The sequence below is a fragment of the Perissodus microlepis genome, chromosome 22 (genome assembly GCF_051167445.1).
Source record: "Perissodus microlepis isolate ML-2025 ecotype Zambia chromosome 22, ASM5116744v1, whole genome shotgun sequence".
In the NCBI taxonomy this organism is placed as follows: Eukaryota; Metazoa; Chordata; class Actinopteri; order Cichliformes; family Cichlidae; genus Perissodus; species Perissodus microlepis.
The window spans coordinates 26,418,013-26,439,649 of NC_140481.1; the positions used below are offsets into that span (position 1 = coordinate 26,418,013).

General features: G+C 40.3%; 1 protein-coding gene across 5 annotated transcripts in view; it reads right to left on the bottom strand.

The window, feature by feature from the left end:
• The window catches only part of pleca (plectin a), a 108,118-nt gene extending 86,598 nt beyond the window's left edge, over positions 1-21,520 (bottom strand). For 2 of the 5 annotated variants that reach the window (XM_084918891.1, XM_084918890.1), the window contains exons 1-4: positions 21,346-21,520; positions 20,620-20,657; positions 17,475-17,651; positions 12,107-12,311 (exon numbers count right to left, since the gene is read on the bottom strand). In XM_084918891.1, coding sequence (XP_084775017.1) covers positions 12,107-12,311; positions 17,475-17,651; positions 20,620-20,657; positions 21,346-21,505 — 580 coding nt within the window. In that variant the 5' untranslated portion in view covers positions 21,506-21,520. Of the gene's footprint in view, positions 1-1,718; positions 1,982-12,106; positions 12,312-15,175; positions 15,762-17,474; positions 17,652-20,619; positions 20,658-21,345 lie in introns of those variants that run through there. The other 3 variants (XM_084918893.1, XM_084918892.1, XM_084918897.1) reach the window with 3 other exon arrangements.
• Positions 21,521-21,637: the final 117 nt, after the last annotated feature.

The following is a 21,637-nucleotide window of genomic DNA, read 5'->3' on the forward strand; positions in this document are numbered from 1 at the left end:
CTGATGCGACTGGATGGAACTGCTCGGTTCCCAGCATACCAAGGCCCAGAGAAGACTTGCATTGACAGTTTGCTGTAACTGGAATTTCAGGCCCACACTTATGGGTTCTGTTTTTACCTCCAACACATGTTAATCATTCATTCTGCTAATTATCCATTGTGCCTCTCAACAATTATGCTTTTATAACAGTGGAGTTGTACACAGTGTGGGACTCATACAAACTCATTTGAGGCTCTAGAAAAAGAGAGGTTTCCTCACTGATGTGTGACATGTTTGACAAGTGTAACATGACGGCACAGCTGCTCCTGCCAGCCTGTGTCTTGAGCTAGATTACCTGCAGATGTCAATGTAATTCACCTGCCTTTGTGGGTGACACATGCAGGTGGGAGACAGCTGAGCAAAAACAGGACATAATAATGTCTTTGTGATGATCTACATAGATCTGAATTAATCCATAAATCGCATCCATACAATAAGAAAACAAGACAACACGTAGACCCAATCTCAGATTCATGCACAAGCACAGGAATAAATATATAAAAATATGAGATGTCCCATTTATATAATGATCTGATTCAACTTCTGCTTCATGATAACTGATGCAGATATGTTCAAAATGTTGTCATTAGAAAGATGGCTTGCATCGGTCACACTGTCTCCATCACTTATTGGCTAATAAGATGAAGTTTTCCAGTGGCACCAGCCAATATTTTTCTACAGTTTCACATCACATATTTTGTGCTGTTAAAACTTTCCAAGGCAGTGAGCTTCCACAATCAGTGCATCCTTTAATGTTATTATAGGCCTCAAGGATACACTTAATGCTGTTAGACAAAACTGCGCTAAATTTAAACAACTTTGTTTTGACATAATTTTGAAGGTTAACCAATCAAGAGCACCAGTGTCAAATTTCACAACTATGTTTCATATGTATGCAAACTGGGAAAACATGGCATGAAAGCTGGTTTCAAGTGCATTGAGGTGATTGTCTTCCAGGTCAAACTCAGAATCATGAACCAAGTAAACAAATGAGGTTCAGGTGCATCTTCAAGTCGTCTGGACTTCCTGTTTCTATCAACCCTGCAATTCTTTCTGAAACAAAATAAAAACACTCACAAGTAGGCTTTTACCCAAATGCTGCAAAACTGGAAACATGTTGTTCTCATACGCTACCATGTTGGCTGGCAGCTCTTATCATTCTCATTGCATTGCTGGACCTGTGCCATTCAACCAAAGGCCAAATGTCTCACCTCTCTGTGCCCATGCTGCCCACCGATTCCCCTGTATGCAAAGACAGCAGCCTAGCTTGAGAAGGACACAAAGCATGCAGAACAGGAGTCCTCTTTGTTTTATCGATGCAGCTGTTCTGTTACTGCACCTGTAGAAGTGCACCACTTAACCATGTTCTCCGTGTTGATCTGTCTGCAATACAGGGGGTTAACTACAACAACAAAGACATCACTGGCAGAGCTGACAAAAGTACCAGTCCACATGCCCATGCCATTGCTATTGTAGAAACACAGCTTACAGAAAGACTCCATGAAACATCAATGAAAATCAAAATGGAATCAATTAAAAGTAATACGCTGGCCAAGGCTTAACAAGTATACTCACTGAGGCATGCACTCACTCTACAAACCCACCTCCCATTCAAACATGCTTTCAACATGTTATCATTTGAGTTGAAACTACAAAAAGAAAACAGGAAGTGTTGTTACCTTTATATTTCTCCCTGACGTTTTCATAGGCTTGAACATAGTCTTGCTCCTCTGGCAGTCGCTGACCTGGGTCAAACATGGGCATGGACATGGCTTGGCTGATACTGAGTCAGGGTTAGGGCACCTTTCTCTCTTCAAACTTTCCTTTTAACTTTCCCCTGGCAGTGTGAACCCCTCTTTGAATCTGTGTGTCCTCAGTGCTGATAAAAGCCCTCCTGGCTATCTGTCCACACCTTCTTCCTCACCCACACTCAGCCACAGTATTCCCACTCTGAACTGTACATATCATTCCAGACCACCACCACTCCCCTCCTCAGCTTGAGAAATACCCACACACACTTATATCAGACCCTCCTCTTAAAGGCACAGAGACAAACACAAGCCACAAAGATAGGTACCAGCTGAGACACAGCTACACACACACAGGCACACCGTGCATGCCAACTCCACCCCTTATAGACACGGCTACCTCGATGAAAAAACAAGTGACGGAGCTGCGTGGGGTTATTTGAGTTCCTGCTGTTGGAGAAACTGGGGCAAGGCGCAGCAAGTGGATTCTGTAATATTTACAGCTTTAAAAAGAACTCCCATCACACTTACACAGTTCTTCTCAAAGTCACGTCATATTCCCAAAACTGAATGACGGCATAAGTGTTAGGGGACCACACCTCTTCAGCACAGAACACTGGATCAGAGCTGGTTAGTTGAGAGCAAACAACAGCTATAACTTTAAACAAAGACTTTCTAATAATCTTCAGGTACAGTATACACGACTCCTACTGAAGAACAAGAAAAGTGAAATGATACAAAATACTGGCACAACCATCACTCTATCAAACATCACTGTATTTGATTTTATTTCAGAAACACACATGATTAACAACGCACGTCCACATTATTTGATAAACATGGAAAACTTTATTCCACTAACCCTAAATCACTTTTTTCCTATATTAACATACAGTATTTTTCAGACCATAAGGCACACCGGATTATAAGGTGCATTAAGGGAAACAAAACAGTCTGTTGAATTCTCTCGCAGCTGCTCTATTCCTGTGTTGTTGCAGTATATTAATGACTAACCTCATATTGTGTAGGGGTGGGGGAAAAAAATCGATTCTGTGTACTATCGTGATATTTTGTTTGCTAATAATGTATCGATACAGGGACAGCAGAAATCGATATTTTGTTACAAAAAAGGTTTTTGTGCTCCTGACATTCCTTCACTGTCCAAATGTGTTTAACTTTTTTTTGGCAGCAATAAACATGACAGTTTACTTATTTTAATTTAAGACATGTTTTATTTTAATTACGTTTAAAACTTTTTTATTTAATGTAAAATTATATTTTGTTTTAATTTACTTTCAAATTCTTCAGTTGCTGAATGGGCTGCATAGTTTTCATAAATTGCATAGTTCAGAATAGCTATAATTGTACCAGATGGTTGCATTCAGTTAAGTTGGACTAGACTGTAATACAAACCATTCAGTTTGTCAACAATAAAACTGACTGAAATGAGAGAAAGACTGAGTGTGAGACTTTGATATTACATAAAATGAATATTGATAAAATGTACCTTTATGTACAGAATCTGAATATCGCAAAATATTTTAAAAAATTGCAATAATATCGTATCGTGCGTTAAGTATTGTGATAATATCGTATCGTGGGATGTATGGTGATTCCCACCTCTAATATTGTGGATGGATTATCTCAGTTGTTCTCTTGACTGAAGTTTGGTCCGTTTACAGCCTCCTGCCATGCGATTGCATTTGTCCCTAACCATCGCGAAACCTCACGTTAACTTTTATCGAGTGGAAAAAAGTTAGCGTTCATCCTCGAGCTTCACCATTTATATTATGGTAACATAGCTGTGTCGCTTACTTAAGTTAAGACATGGTATTATTTTTCATCAACCTTAAATTCCCTTAATTCATTCAGTTATGAAGAAGTAAAAGTAAAACTGATATATTTAAATGAGGGCAAAACACAGCACTACCAAGTATCCCTCTTCTTAGGCCATGAAGTTTATTGCAGCATCAAGACAATAGTAAAGAGACCTACTGTTTTATTCAAATTAGTTACAGACTCTCATGGATGAAGCAGTGACAATAGTAAGAAATGATGCCAAGAAAAACCCTGACTGCAGTTGGACCTTCCTACAAGGAAGTGGTGCTTGGAAGAAGCACTGAGACTTTGTCTCTGAAACAAAAACTGGAAAAGTTTAGAGGAAATTTACTTTGGATCCGTCAGAGTGTTTCTTTCTAAAAAGCTGCATTTCCCCAGTGAAAACAACCCAGTGTTGAAAAGGGAAGAATTTCAGTGGTGTTTCTTTTTTTGAGATGTTTAAAGTTATCAAATTATCCTCAGTAACATGCAACAAGTTGGTCACACATATGTCTGCTGATAGTTAAAAACACACTGATATTTATGTTTCCTTTGTCACTGCCATATTTAAATTAAATATACCCATAATTAAAAACAGGGCAGATCTAATTAAATATATGCACGATATAATATCCTGGTTGCAAATAACTTGAGGTCTATTGTGAAATATACACACTAGCCACTTTGTTAGGTACACCTGTTGAACTGGTTGTTCATGTAAATATCTAATCAGCCAATTTTATGGTAGCAACTCACTGCATTTACTCATGTAGACGTGGTTTAAGCCAACCAAGAGTCATTAAAGGGAAATAAAGGTGCATAAAGTGATTTTTTAAAATAAATTAAATGTGAACAGCATGAAAGAATGGATCCATCCTGCCATTAAACCAGTAGTTTATATATATTAGTAGTAGTGCCGTAATGGAGTGGGGGATATTTTCTTTTCACATTATGGGCCTCTTAGAGTGTTTTCAAGATCCACACCTGAGTGCAATTACTGTGTTCACACATGCACAAATGAATCGCCTCAAGTTGGAAAACAAACCCGAATTCGATTTAAACAGACTAAACACTGCACGCTGATACTAACACACTTAGTCTCAACTAAGTATCATTTAAAAGCCACAGCCTGTCTGACTACACTGACGGCTACATCCAACAGGATAACGCGCTATGTCACAGAAGTTAAATCATCTCAAACTGGCTTCTTGAATATGACAATGAGGTCATTGTAATAGCTCCACTGCACTTAAATTGCCTCAAAGTCACCAGATTGCAATCCAATAGAGCATCTTTGTGATGTGAGGGAACGTGAAACTTGGACAGGCAGCCAACAAATCTGCAGCAACAGTTTGACCACAACATATTACTCAAACGACTGGAGAACTGGGCAGGTCTTTCAGGAACTGTACTAAACTGGTTCAAAACATACTTAGAAAACAGGAAATACTTTGTATCAATAGGTAACTTCACATCTGAGCAGACAAGTATCACATGTGGAGTTCCCCAAGGTTCCATCTTGGGACCCCCTCTGTTTAACATTTACATGCTCCCACTGGCACAGATTATAAAGAACAACAAAATAAACTATCATAGCTATGCAGATGACACACAAATATATATCACAATGTCACCAGGAGACCGAGGCCCTGTATAGGCTCTTGGTAAATGCATTGAGGAAATTAATGACTGGTTGTGCCACAATTTTCTCCAGCTAAACAAAAACAAAACTGAAGTAATAGTCTTTGGCGCCAAAGAAAAACGATTACAGGTCACCAGAGAACTTCAATCTATACACCTAAAAACTACAAACCAGGCGAGAAATTTGGGTGTAGTGATGGATGCAGACCTAAACTTAGAAAAACACATTAAGACAATAACAAAATCAGCTTACTATCACCTCAAGAATATATCAAGGATAAAAGATCTGATGTCTCAACAGGACCTGGAAAAACTAGTCCATGCATTCATCTTTAGCAGGCTTGATTACTGTAACAGCATCTTTACAGGTCTACCTAAAAAATCAGTCAGACAACTACAGCTCATTCAGAACTCTGCTGCTCGAGTCCTCACTAAGACCAAAAAAGTGGACCACATCAGTCCAGCTCTGAGGTCTTTACACTGGCTGCCTGTCCGTCAGAGGATAGACTTTAAAGTTCTGATGCTGGTCTATAAAGCTCTGAATGGTTTAGGACCAAAATACATCAGTGACCTCCTGACCCAGTATGAACCTTCCAGATCCCTCAGGTCATCTGGATCCGGTCTTTTATCAGTTCCCAGAGTCAGAACCAGACACGGAGAAGCTGCATTCAGCTTTTATGCTCCATATATCTGGAACAAACTCCCAGAAAGCCTCAGATCAGCTGAAACACTCAGTTTATTTAAATCCAGGTTGAAGACTCACCTGTTCTCAGCTGCATTTGAATAAAGCACCAAATCCACACTTTTAAGCTTAAATTTCAAAACTAACATTTTAACTACTGATTTTATCTATTGTTCTGATTTTATCTGTTTTGATTTTATATACTGTTTTGTTTGTTTGTTTGTTAATTAGTTAGTTTGTTTGTCTGCTTGTTTTAATCAATTTTAAATCATGCTTTTTATTTGTTTTTGTTTCTAATGTCTCTGTAAAGCACTTTGAATCACCTTGTTGTTGAATTGTGCTATACAAATAAACTTGCCTTGCCTTGCCTTGCCTTGATGGTATCGTTCCAATATGTACCACAATCTGAGTATTACTTCCAGCATTTTGTTGAATCTATGCCACACAAATGTCCATCAGTACATTTAGGAAAAAGTTGCCATAATATTAGGATAAAGTTCTGTAAATAACTGCTGTGAAGTTACAGCCCTCTGTGCTAAATATTTGTAATTTCACAGTAAAATGTAACCACAATTGAAAATTTACCATGTCGAAAACGAAATAAAAGAAAGAAAATACTATATAAACACAGTAAAAGAGGTGGTGCCACTGTCACTGTTTAGATGTAAGGTAATAAGGCAGATATCCTGCAGCCTGAGCACATACAGCTGGGAGTTTGTGTTTACTCAGCTATTGGGAAAATTTGCAGAGTTTCATCAACAAGAGACTGCAAATTGCAAAATCCGTCTTGATAAATCCTTCACATTAGGAATGTGGAAAAATATTTCAGCACTCCGAGTCACTGGAATCATCAGTTACCGCGTGGCACCAACCACCAGCGGTGCGTCTCGACCTGTGAGTTATGAACTGAAAGTGAGTAACAGGAACTCTAATGAGTTCCAGCAGCAACATCATTATGAAATGAGGTTTTCTTTAAAAAAAAATATATCAACAGAGCAGCGACTGTTTGCAGTCCAACATCTGTGTTTAGTCAGACAGTTAACACTTCAGATCCAACAGAGCAGGCGATGTGATCTGAAAGCTATATTATAGTGCTGACATGAAATTTAAAGACTTGTTTAAAAATAATTAAATAACTATGGTTCAGTAAAGGTAAAGGTGGAGTAACTCAAAACACATCAGCAGAAAGTCAAAGAAGTCACTGTCACTGAAGAGCAAAGATGATCTGAAAGTCTCTGAGTTCAACTCCAACCACAACATCCATCACAGCATAGCCTGAAGATATCTCTAACAACAAATTGAGGACGTACAGTTTGCTTGCCTCCTTTATTTCCTCCATTCAGCAGAACGATGTGGTGTTTTAATACTGACGGCTTGTGGGATTTTTCAATTGTGCACTCAATCCCCATGAGTGTATAAAAAACCAACCCACTGTTTTCTCATTACTGGCCACCGGATGGTGTCTCTCTTTTTTTTTTCACTTTTGTCTCTCTGTCTGCTTCTCTGGCTCGAGTGTCAGGACTGTAGTGCAAGCCAGCCCTCCCACACATCGCCAAACTAAAGCCTCTCTGCCCCAGTGGTGGCACTAATTTATGTTCTCTGCAAAAATAAAAGAAAACACATCTAAGGAGGGATACAACGCCACCCCTCACTATTCATTGACTGTTTTTGTGTGTATTTACTGATTTGTGTTTGTGAGACTTTGCCTGGTTACTTGCTTACCGGTTGGTAGCATGAATGTTAATTAGAGGTTGAAAATGTAGTGGCCGCTGGGATAATGAGCTCCCTGGTAACACATTACTATTAAAATGTCGCTGTGATAAACAGCGAGCCTCTTTAGCATTTCTTTGGGCTCCACAGCCGCAAAATCCATGACAAAATTACCTTTCAGCTTATGCTGCCCTTATGACAAGGCAGATTTTAGTAAGCACCCGAACAGTAAATAATGTGAGCTGGGATCAGCTCGAGCCCTCAAGTGACCCTCTAAAAGGATTAGCAGGGGTACTGCTAATGGAGAGATAGATGGAAAAGAAGCAGTGGGGAAAAAAGAATTGACAGTGAAGGTAGAGCACAATAAGAGTCCCAAACTCTGAAAGTGGAGAAAGTTAAGCAAAGTAAGGCTTGCATCAATCAAATAAAGTGAAAAAAAGATCACTAGTCAAAAAAACTCAAAGTCGGTCTCTTTAGTTATGAATAAATTTAATAAATATTAACACAAACAGCATTCCTTTACTTGTTTAGTCATTTATCCCTTATTTCCTTGTTTGCCCAGGCTTAGTAGGCTTAGTATTGGCTTTATCTGTCAGTTTAATAAATTACTGCTGAGCACACACGTTCTTCTGTAGGTACACGCTGAAAAGAATGACCAGGAAGTAGTCAAATGTCAGATTTGAGAGCAGCAATACAATCTAAGGAGGATGAGAAAGATGCAGGCATGATGCACTGCATTTTATCTTTGGATACTGTCCTCTAGTGACCACCATAGTACACTGCACACACCACCATTCTGGGTTATTATGATGAGTCTGATATCTGACATCAGCATTGTATACCTGTAGCTGGATACACTGGAAACACTCTGGCCTTTCTTATTTTGAAAAGACAGATGTATGAAAGAGGAAACCTTGGTCAGGGTCCCAGAAATATCTTTAGAAACAGTAACGCTGCTGAAAGTGAAGACAGAAAAGGATCTGCAGTTCAATATCCTGACAAAAAATACCACACTGAGAGAACTGCTAAATAATTTATCTCCTGCATAGCAGACTCTAAACTCAGTGTTTCATGAAAATCAAGAAGGAACTATTGTGTGACATTTCAAGACTTATGTGATACACTTCTCGGGGCTAACTGAATATCGGATGTCTGTGCAACAGATAACATTCTTTTCTTTACTTGCACCTTAACGTCAATATTAAGTTAACAGGATTTGAAGTTTGTCACAGACAGACCAAGAACAAAGCTACCCACGTTTTTGTTGGTTCTCACAGCTGTGGTCAAAGTAACACTCCAACAAATGCACATTAAAGAGTCTAAGTTCTTTTTAAGGTAACTAAAAATTATTAATACAGCACCTTTCAAGATAAAAAAAAAAAACAAAGTGCCTCACACCCAACGTGATAGACAAAAATTTACCCTAAGGCAAGTTTAAAGGGAAGGCTTTTAGGCGTTGATACACAGCCAGCAGGCCCTGGTCATGTGACCTTAGGGACCCACTGATGTAAGCCACGTTGTATCCATGCAGTCCTCTAAACGTTACAACCAGAATCTTAAAGTGGACCCTCGAGTTAAAGTGGAGTCAGTGCAACAGAATTACATTTTCAAGCATGAAAAAATTCAAGAACCATTCGTCTTGTGTTAGTACTTACTGGTACCAATCATGTGTTAGTATAACTAATAGGAAAAATGTTTAAATAATGTTTAAATATACATTTAAAAGATACTTATTTAAGATCCTAAACATCACAGTTCAAAAAGGAATTCAGGAAAAAATTCACAAAATGGGCACAAAAACATTATTTCCCACATTGGAACCAACATGGGAAAAAACTGCGAATGAGAATCCCAGAATTCCGAAACTTTCAAGTTATAAAAAGGATTTTAAATCAACTAGAGCTTCTACAGCTACTAATTACATCTACTTTTGTGTGTTTGTTTCATCATTCATCACCATAGCAACCACTAGTCCCAAAGCCAAAACTTACATAATTTAAATGTCTTTTTTTAGACAAAAGTCAAAAAACCCAAAGATTTGAGGTTACTTATCATTAACCATAAATGCTCACAAAAATAAAAAGTTCAACAACTTATTGACTGTTTTCTTCCAGTGTAAATGCCAACTTTTACCACTGATATTACTCGATGGTTAATGAGTAGCTAGTAGTCGTTATCGTTTAATGTTTACTGAGACCTGCTATGAAGTATGGTTTAAAGGCAGTGCCACAACCAACAAGACAGAAGGCAGAGCTGAAGATGCTAAGATTCATTGGGAGTGATCAGGACTGACACGGTTACAAATGAGTACATCAGAGGGGCAGAAGAAGAAGCAGCTATGATTTAACACTTGGTGACCTTTCTGTGTTTTGTGGGCCTGGCTGCATTGATATTCTAGTAATCTGTGATAACGAATTTTGAAGCCATTCATAATAATAACTGAAATATCACTGTTACTAATAACTACTGTCTGTTGTGAGCCATTATATGATAACATACAACATCCTGAACCAGAGTCATAAAAGAAAGTCTGGTGAACTTAGTTTGCTTTATTTGTAACAGAGCTTAATTATGTTGTCTCCTCACCATCACTCTAAGTGATGTCATTAAACTAAAGTGTTATCCGATTAGGTATATCAGTAAGCTACAAAATGTTGATACAGTCTTACTGACACCATATTCAGCATTATCCGACACAGTCTGCCCCTCAGACTGTCTGCAGCTTGATAGCAAATGGTCACGCCTCCATTCACTGTGAGATAAAGCAATCATCTCACAAGGCTAATGACTCGGACTGAGTCAGGGCCATTATGGCAGGTATCCGGTGGGACAATACTCATACAGTCACACTTATCTAATGCACTTCATCTGATTCTGGTATCTGCCTCACAATGACAAACATTTTAGTCAATTTTCTGTTTAGAAATAAATTTACTTGATTGTCCTTAAACTGCAGCACACCAACAAGCTCTGCAGAAGTGCGTGGACATACAAATGTACTGCTGTTGTTATGTGTGCAGAGACAATAACACCCAGTCACACTGCAGTACCCCACCCCATCAAATCAATATTAGAGACAACTAGGGAGGGGGGAAGATGAGGTTGGGTTTCTGTCCGTGGTCCAAAGAGACTATCTGAACTAAACACCGACCACTGAACATGTTGAGGCAGCAAGTTGCTTCATCAGATCCCTGCCTCAGTGCACAGGCGAGAGTTAACAGAGGTGGAGAACCTGGAGAATCTCTAGAGGATAAAGAACCCCCCGGGATATATGAATGAGCATAGTGAGAGATGCTGCTACTTTTCTTTTATTGTACAGTGAACCTCTGTCAACTGCAAAACCTCTGCCAGAGTGTACAGTATGTATGAATGTTGGGAGAGTCCACAAGGATTTTTGTTTCTACTTTGTTTTTTTAAGTACTTAAAAAAGAAAAAAGATGCAGCAAGATTTGCAAGACAATCCACCTTTCTAAAGCTACGTGTTTGTAGCCATACCAGTCGGTACAGCTCAACAAAAGGGCCATAAAAGATGGCAGCTACTGGGATGTTACAGGTGCGATGGTAGATCATCCAATCAACTGCCAAGTGAGAGCAAGGTCAGTACGAATAATCACTGCCTGCTTGCTTTTTAAAGCTCCTCAGACTGATTCATGTTTTTGACAAAAACAAGTTCAGTGACTGGTGGACACAGGTTCAGTGATCTGATTGGTTGAACCCAAACCCCAAACAGTCTTGAACTGCAATTTGTAACAGTGGTCCTTTTTGCAGAACGCCACATGTATGAACCCATTCCCTAGGTACTTCAGGTTCTGGTTAGAGTGGCTCTCAAGGTTTCACAGCTACTGCTATGAGGGGACAAGACACCTACCTGGAAAGCAAACCATCTGGTAGGAAAACACTGAACAGGACGGGCCAGGATTGGCTGATTAGAAGCAAGTGGACTTTTACAATAAAATTGAGGAGGCTTGTGCAATAGTAAACTGACTGTGAATGCTATAACTTTCTAGCGGTTATGGCACAATATGTGCAGCAGATGATAATCACTGAGTGAATCTAAGTAGTGAGCTTTACTGTAATCCAAGGACTATGAAAACTAAACAAAGTACATGGAGAACATATTATTCTTGTGGGACAGAAGCCATAAATCACAGGCTTTCAGTTAGCAGTTCTTACAAGGAAAATCATTCAAATTGACTGTGCACAAGTCCTAACCCAGACACGCATCCAGGTAATACCTGAAAAACATATAAATCATACTTTTAACCATGGTCTAATCAACAGCATGAAAAATGTGAAGGCATAAACCAACAAAAGAAACTTGAACTTCTGGGATGTGGATTTCCTTATGCAATGCTATACCCTGGCGTTAGAAACTCTACAGCATCAGAAAATTAGTGTAGAGAACTTTACCAGCTCGTCTACAGATATAAACCACTGAGGGTCTTCTACCTGCCCATGAACATCTTACCTGCAATGCGGATGACGGCCCTCTCTGCTGGGTCCAGAACATCTCCAGAGGCTGACTTGGAGCGCTTGATCCGCTGGTGTTTGGGCAGGTTCCAGGGCAGGGTGTCTCCGGGAGACGGCGAGCAGCTGACTAAACTCAGATCGCTGGAGCTCTCCTCCGATGCAGCCCTGACCAGAGGCCTCCTCTTGGGCTTCTCCTCCATAGTCTGAAAGGACACGGTGACCAGAAAAATATAAAAACGGAAGCTCAAAACAAGAACTAAGACAGTTCTGTTTCTTATTATATATACTTTTTTGTTTGTTCTTGTATTTTAGTAGTCACAGATGACAGGCTACCTTCACTGAAAGTCTGAATTACTCCTAGCTAAAGCCCAATCGTGCCAATTAATACTGTCAGGTTGCTTTTGTGGGCCTGCCAGCTACTAGCATGATTTTCTGTGACACCATATCTCCTGGTGGCCGGATAAATAACACCTTAAAGTCAAGTCGTGGTAAATATCTTTTGGTGAATTTCTTCCAAGCGAGAAAGACTGAACACCTGGTCACTTATATTGAAACGCTAATATTTCACTGGGCTACAAGTAGCTAAAATCTGCCTTAAAGGGACAGGCTCGTTTCAACATGGTTAAAATCCAAAACCTATAAATGTCTGTTTTCACCCCAATTATCTATATATCAAAATCTCACATTTACGCATAGACCTAATGCCCAAGGTGGCGGCAATCAACTTTCAATAAAAAACAAACAAATAAATAAATACATGAAATCACAGTACAATTGTGGTATTGAATTAATGCCCTACTTTGGAGAGTCTATTTTTAGGCCGTGCGTGTAGGAGCCCAGTGCTCAGACTGCTGTGTGAAAGAGGAGGAGGAGTTTTTACAGGGCAGGTGCTGCTGATGCACTATGCAACGTTACCGTGCTACCAGCTTCATTTCAGCTGAGTCACCATCCAGGATGCTGGAGGCTCTCCACAGGGGCGCTGGCTACACCACCACCGCTCTCTGATTGGATGAGAGCAGACAGGACCAAACCCCCAGGAGTAACATCTCCAGGGCTTCAGACACAGCTCATATTCAGGGTATAATTTACCTAAAGGCTATTTCTGGCTACTTACTGTTTCCTGATATAATTGCAGTTCTGTAACACAATAGCACTGATTATTTGATTTTTTTGTGCAATTAAACCGTTACATAATTAAAGCGGTTTGTTTCAGAGCATATTTACAGCACACTGCCAGGCTTCTCAAAACACGGCCTACAGACCAACAGCAGCTCTAGGCTTATTTTTTCTGTGTCCTGCAGGCACAACGGGAAAAGACAGCATTCCTGAACATTTATTTATTATTTATTGATATAACAACTCAAAATGAGACAAAGGGGGAATTTCTCTTTAATTCAACTCTTCTGTTCCACAAATTAGAAAAATAAACATGCAAATCAACCCCAAAAAAGGGGTGGCAGTGCTAGGTGGGAAACCTGCAGAACACAAAAGAAAAAAATTAATTACTCACACACTGTGGGGCAGTTTGTCTGCTTTTTGCACCACAAATAATGTGGTTAAAACTTGTTATTTTTCAGGAAATAGTGCATGCATAACCTGCTCTAGACAACTTACCAGACTAAACATTGTTATCATGTTAAGAAGGTTTAAAAATCTATTAAACTACTATAAATAATATAATTACCAAGATAAACACTACTCATAAATCACACATGACAAACACTGAAAATATTAATGAGCGCATTTTTCATGTGCAATCCTCAATCATGTCTTGGCTCCTTAAACTGGCACATTTTAAGATAAACAAAAACCTACTTCAGGATCAAATGAAGTGAAACTGAACATCTGCACGTGGCAGCTGTTACTATATGGAGGCACATCAGTACTCAACCACTTGTGTGGTTTCTTATTTAGGAAAACTTTTAACAGATTAAGATTATTTTATCATGCCATACCTCAATGTGCCTCTGAAAGTAGAGCAGTAATGCATTATGCTTTCCTGTGGCGTTTCATTGACTGGTCTAAATGGAACATTGGAACATTGATCGCTCTAAATGGAAATTTTGCCAATATTTGACCAGTATAATGGTCTTTGGGTTCAGCTTGGGATCTAGGAACTAGGGTCTTTCATGGACAACAAAGGGCATTATATAACTACATCAAGAAGACTGCAGATTGGGCTGTTTCAAAGGTTACAGGAAGTCACGTTAAAAATTCATAGCTTCTAAAACAGTGCCCACGCATAGCAAAGAGGGAGACCTCAGCACTGGCAAGAGGCATCAAAAGATAGCTTTCTGAAGAGTCCTTTCGTCAGCCAAGCACCAAAGTTTAAGCCTCTTTATGTCATCTGTGATCATCTCTCTGAATTAATTATTACTCTACTACAAATGATCTATCAGTGCAGATCAGATGTAGAGCATATAACCATCATCTACAGCTCTTATCACTTCTGTACTTGTGTCTCCAACCTATTCCTATTCACAGTGCATATGCTTTCTTGTATGGCCTTGCTCCAAGCAGCTGAAAGCATCATGGTGATCCGTAGTTACCAGGCAACTCTGCAGAGCATTAGAGAGCATGCTCCATCCAGGTCTTGGAAATCAAAGAAAATGAACTAGTGTGTACAGGAATGCCCAGACTCTGACAGTAGCTCAGTCGAGCTGACAAACTCCCCTCTTCGCTCTTTCCCAAACTGTAAACAACCGATGGACTTCAGCGGGACTGGATCTGTTGATAATCACTTTTCAGACAAAGCTGTCAAGTCTGGATCCTTCCCAGAAAACTTGAGCACAACAAGGATCTTAGATGTTCAAGCTCGCTCTGCTCTGCACCGCCACACCTGTAATGAGGCTGAGCCGCAGAGAGGACACGGAGGGGTGGGTGCACCTGCCGTTTAACAGGTTAGAGTGAAGGTTATGACGTGAACAGCCTCGCTCATACTACCATGATAGGTCGGGTTTTATTTTATGACCTCTAGGCTTTGAAATGCACTAAATCGTGTGATCATCGGTGTCGACGATGCGGCAAAACATGAAAAATGAATAATCTGTATTCCTCGTTTACTCACGCACAAAATATCCAGGATGGCTGTTGGTTTGGTCCCAGGTACACAACCGCAAAACACGGCTCTGCAGTCGTTACGTCGGCGGATTCGTTCAGATTTAACCTGCTCAAACTTCGAAAGCCATCATCATCCTCATCCGCAGCGAGAGTCGCGCCTGCGTCCTGCAGTTTCCTGGTTGTGGGATGCTCAGACGCTCAGACCTGGACTGATCAGGGCTGCAGGACGAGCCGAGAGGAGGAACCAGCTCCCTCAGCCTGCAGGCAGCATGCCTCGAGATCTGCTCGCGCGACGACACCGGCGAAGTTGTCACTGAACAACAGGCACGTTTGAGATAAGGAGGAAGATCTGATTGCGCATGTGAAAACTGAGCTCAGGTTGATAGCGGGGAGGCTGTCGGTTCGCTACGCGTTACACCCTCCACGCTGACTTTTAGTTGTGGTAATGCGGGCAAGCTCATGTGGAGCCTATGAAGGAAATATGTGACTCAAACTGTGGTTCTGAGCGGGTTCGGGTTGGGTGAAGCAATATGAGTAAAAAAAATGATGTGTGTCTCCGTTTCAGTCTGAGAGTTCTGCACTTTCCCCCAAACTTCACAGGAAATCCTTTATAATGGTGTTATTACTCAGGACACAACGCCAGTGCTGAGCTCAGCACTTGTATGTCACGTGGAAACAGCTGTAGTGTGCTTTCATTTTAAACACCAGAGTGTGTAGCTTACAAAACTACTGTTAAGACAAAGTTTTAAAAAAAATGAAAGAGATTTTAATAATATTTTACAGTTAAATCAGGTTAAATGTCCGCTTGCTCCTTCGTGCACTTGCAGGTTTTCTCCAGGTATTCCTGATGCCCCACCTGGCGCCCTATCATAGCTGGGATAGGCTCCAGCCTCCCCGCTACACTGCTGGATAAGATGTTAAGAAAGTGGATGAATTAGTAAGGGTATTCCAGCTGGCATCTGACAAGAGCCCTCATCAGTGAGGCAACAAAGTGTCTCCATGACACCGGAGGACTCCCGAAACAGGCAATGAAATGTTGTAGAAGTTCCTGGAAAGACGGTGTAATTGGACCCAGTGTTTAGTCTACATGTCTAAAACCTAAAAGGCCAAACAAGAACACTCTCACAATGAATGATTTTTAATTGTTGGTAATTGATTTAGCACTTAGTAACAGTCCAAGATATTTAAAATTGTTTTATTTAATGACCTCTGCCTGCACTTTGCACTTTGATTAAAATCCCATTAATGTGTAAAATTGCTTAATTTCATTTCCCTTTGCTTTGTTTACTCTGTCATGTTTTTCAGGTTTCTTTTTTGCTCCAAATGAGACCAACTTGTACTGACTCACATTAAAAACTGCCCTGCTGAGCTATTACATAATCACAACAGTGACTGATGAATGGCAGATTGCTTGTTTGTGTGGCACTACTACATTATTAGTCTCCCACTAGTAGAATGAATTACCGAGGACTCAGACCGGAGGGGTGGGAGTGACGTGCTGGCTCCGTCCCACACAGAGCCCCTTCTTGTATTCACAAATCATGCATGTCACCAGTCCGGAATACCAGCGTCTGAGCCAACTTTGTACCCATTGTGCTGAAGATTTAATCTGATCAAATGAGTGCTTCACAGAGCCGGAGAGCTCTGAGTGAGAGATGTTCCAGGTCATGTTGGAATTACTTCATTTTTTGCACGTACAGCAACCCAATCAGTGGGAAACAAGAGCTTCGAGGAATTTCTGGGAAATAACTCATAGAACTCCTGCAGTTATTGCAGGTTTTGGAAAACCAGGTAAACACAGAAGTAATCTAAAAGAGAGCAAACCTCAGATTTTAAGCCCTTAAAACAAGAAGCAGTCATGGTAAATTACAAAAAAAAAAGGACCATTTTGTGCAAAACTAGCACCATCGAAACATCCTTTAGTACCTAAAGTAAAAGTACTTATTATGTATGATTTTATAGGAATAGATTTGATTAAATTTTACAACTTAAGACCATTTTTAATTACTCTGGGCATCTTAATCCTCAAGAATCATAATTTATTAGTATATTAACAATAAAAAGCTAAAGCTAAAGCTTTAAAAAGTAATGGACACTATGTCTCCAGTCAGCCACATGTCCCATAAGCACCGAGATGAGTTCACAGCAAATCCAGATGAAAATTTTTCAGAGATAAATTAGCCTTAACTAAGACAGAAAAGTGGAGCATTTTCATTCTTTTTAGGATCCTGAAGTGTGCCATTAAACCAAAGAAAGTAGAGAAAGTGGTTCTGAAAAGGCAGGAAACCCGTCCTATGACTCCTCACCTTCTGCGTTGCCACTGTAGTCACAGTTTCCACCCCAGATTTAGGAGGTCGCTTCTTCCTCTTCCTCACTGCAGGGCATGGTGGCTCCTGTCCAATGACTACAGACTCCTTTGCCACAACGTCCTCTGGCTGGACAGAAGCAGATTTCTCTGCCTTTTCTTTTGTCTTTTTCTTCTTCTAAAATAAGACATATAAAATAAGATCATGTTTAATTGTTTATCATTGTTTAGCTGAGATAAAAAAGAGTATTTAATCAAGTATTAACATAACATCTAACATATTCAGGATAGAGTTTGTGTGCTGCTTCAGATATATCCACCATCCAACATGGAACAAAGTTCAGGTTTTACTTCCAATCAAAGGACTCATTTTTAAAGTTCACTCTCCAAATACAGATGGAAAACAGGCGGTCTCAATATCTGGCACGCACTGATGACTGGGCCAGACAAAGACTTTATTTTAGACACTCATTAAGATTAGTGCTGTCAGGTAAACAAACAAGGTTTTCTTTTTCCTGCTGCTGGAATTCCCTGACGTGAAATAAAGCCACAACATCATAATTTGTTTAACCCGAGTGGAAGAACATCCATTAGTGAATAGACGTACTTTTGGAGTAGACAGGATTAATTCTGAATATCCTTCATCACGTCGCTGTATAGTCTTCTTTAGAGATGAATCTTATCTCATCTTACGGCACTCAAAGGTTTTGCAATATTTTAGGAAGGGTAATTGTGCAGATTTAACCGCAGAAATTATGTTTGACATTTGCATCGTCTAAAACAAACAAGACTTTGTTCACTATTAGAAGATCATCTGTAACCATAATGAAACTATTTAAATGTTGGAAATTGAAATGTAAAGCCACTCAGCTCTGCTGTAACCTTTGCACCACCAGCACCAGCAGATGCAGGTCATGAGTGGGAGTTTTAATGGCCCTCATTCTCATGGCCTCCTACTGTGTTTTGAAAAATGCGACTGTAACATACGACTGACATAAAATACGACTGACATAAATCTTGGTTGGATCCCTCTCCACTCGTGTCCACTAGTGTATCTGGTCATTGTGCTTTCGCAAACAGAGACCAGCAGATAACTGACAGTAACTCCACCACAGTGCCGGGATATGTGCAGCTCTGCTTTACATAGAGAGACCTCACATGTCTCTTTGTCCATCCACTTGCTACTGCAGAAGAATATGGACCTTTGGTGGCTTGTCAGTGCCATTCAGACAAAGGACTTCACTCATGGAGCCATTTCAGAGAGGCCCTCCAGATTATCACTCACAATGACTACACAGTGCTTCTCTACTGTGTGACAACACTCATTCTGTCTGTGCCAAAACACACTGACGGAGGCCAGCAGATCTCTCAGCAGATCACAAGGCCACTTGCAGTCTACTTAGTAATGGCATCGCAGTGTGACAAGCTTCAGCTGCCAAGAGGTTAGAGTACAAAACATAGAGAGGAAAGACTGCAGAATACATTTATTGGATTTATAACATGTGAACAGCACCAATGTTGCATATTAGCTGCAGCTTCAGTGGCGTATGCAACGCTTTTAAGTAATCACTGAGTTAGGACAGTGACTTTTTTGTGTTTTAGAAAGTGCCAGCTCTGCTTGTAATTAAAGACATTCTCTTACTCACACTGCAAACATTAAGTGTATCAATTGCCCTTATTACTCAAACAGAACACCAAATGCTAAAAACATATTCACTGTTGGATGAATCACTGATTAATCATATGTTTTGGACATTAAGCTACAAAACCTTTTTAACCCTAAATGCAGTGAGGCTCTGAGTTGGTCCACCACATTGGTTGAGGCTGAAATCACACAGCTATGACATGCAGCAAGACTGAGGTCCAAGTCATGGATCCCAGAGGATGCACGTGTGGTTTTGAGTAGAACAATTCAACAACTGATCATTATGAAATCTGACTCAGACATTTTTTTTTCCACTCAAGATGACGTTCGAGACCGTTCAGCTTCAAATGTAACCTGCATTTAGAGTTAATTAGTACACGTAACATTCTAAATGAAGTTCGTAAACATGCAAAAGCTTGATGCACTGCTGTGATTACAGCATACACAATCTCACAATGGCTGCATGTCTTTACGAGTATTTCATCAGATTTAAAGGACACATATTAGAACCATAATCTTCAGGGAGTTGACTCACGTAAGTGCTACTTTTAACATCAGCAGATTTGCCAGTGTATTTCAGAACAAACAGAGGTGTAATTAAAAAGCATTAAAATGCATCCTTTTTATTTAAGTGAGTGTTTTGCACACTTGTTCTCTGGAGCAGAAATATAGTTAATTTGACCAATTACACCTGTTTATCCTGCTACTATGTGTCAAAAGGGCTGCTGTGGAAAAAAAAAATAAGTATCAAAGCTTTTTAATTATTCATTCTGTGAATAAGACTACTGAAAATGAGTGATGGAGCTGAGTTATATTGACATTAACCATCCCAGAAGCCAGACACATCGGGCCCCAATCTGAGCTACTTTTGGCGTTTACAGCTTAGTCACTGCCCATGGAAATGTTATGTGGGACAGACATGATCCAAATGCACCTAACATTTGGCCCATATAAGGTGGACGTGTGGCAGAGTTACAGCAGTCAGACCCAACCTGAATTAATGCTGCGAGTCAAGGCCAAATGCGATCCATGGAAACTGTAGATGTGGGCCTCATTTGGGTCTTATTGGGGGTTGTTATCTTTAGGTTTAATTGACCGTGTGAAATATTTTGACGACATCTTTATGTTAAAAAAATACATGAGAAAATCTTATGGCAGATTTATGGCACATTAGACATAAAACACTAAAGCTGGAAGTTTTCCCAGACAATTTCCATAATGCTGCAAATTATATTTGACGTATACCTGTCATGGATCGGTACACTGATGAACTTGTCAAGCTCGCTGGTCTTGTCAGTTTTTCTCATCAGCAAGGGAATTTTGATAAAGTACAAGTGAACGAGGACCCCTGAAGTCTAAGGGAGGCATTACAGGCGGACACATTTGTGAATAGATAATGAAAGCAGGGTGTTCTGAGAAAACCGCTGTGATTGAAGAGCCCTGGAGCTACTGAGAAAAATAAAGAACAACGCACAGTCACTCTTACGAGAGATTTTCTCACCTGAGTCGGAGCCTTAGATTTGGAGGGCTTTGCCATCGCTGTTTGGAGAAAGAATACACATCTGTTACATGCACAGCTGATAAGCAAAGTTTACTATGATGTTTCAGTTCAGATGGAGCTAGTTTAAAGAATCTGAATATGAGACGATAAAAATAACCTGCGACTTCTCATGTGGTCACAAGGTGCTTGCAGTGACATGCATGTTACCATGACTCCGCAAATCACGTCAGCTGCGTGTTGACTCTTGTCATCACATATTGTCAAATTTATAACATATCATTAAGCTCACATTACGGACTGTACAACATTAAAATGTAGTTTTACGTGCTTGGTAAAATGGAAAATTACATCTGTGGTGGATAAATTCTTCTCTTTTTAAAAAAAATTGTACTTTTCACTATGAAAGACCCATTGTATCCCCTCACATGGGTAACAGCACATAAAAGTGGTAATAAGAACTGCTCCAACCACAAAAAAAGAGCCAGAGCCAACACGAGCTGGCAGTTTCTGGAAAATGTGGATCCTCCCGTCTTGGAAAGGAAACACTGACAATTTACAATTACCGGACTTTGAGGGGGGAAAAATGCGTTTCCACTGAGAGAGTAGTAAAAGTGAGCCTGACTTGAACTTAAGAGTCACAGTAAGCAGCCATGTCAGTTGTAAACCTATCACAGGCCTCCACACACCCACAGAGGGTGAAGGGGTGGGGATCAAGGGCCCACCTACCTGCCAGGTACCTCTCCAGAGAGGGCGATGAGCTGTGGTTCCAGCTGTAGCAGCAAAAGGACAAGAACCAGACGAGGAGGGTAGCCAGTACCAGACCTAGGACCCAGAGGAGCCGGGCCACAGCTGGGTTACTGGCAGCCCAGGTTGTCGAGATATCCATGCTGAAGGCTGCTGATCACACTGATTGCCACCAGAAGAGCCTAACTATCTATGCAGTCTAAATCCAGCAGTGTGACAGCAGCAGAGCTCATGAGTGTGCTGCAATTGGCCAGTTTGTGTCCTCTCGGGGCAG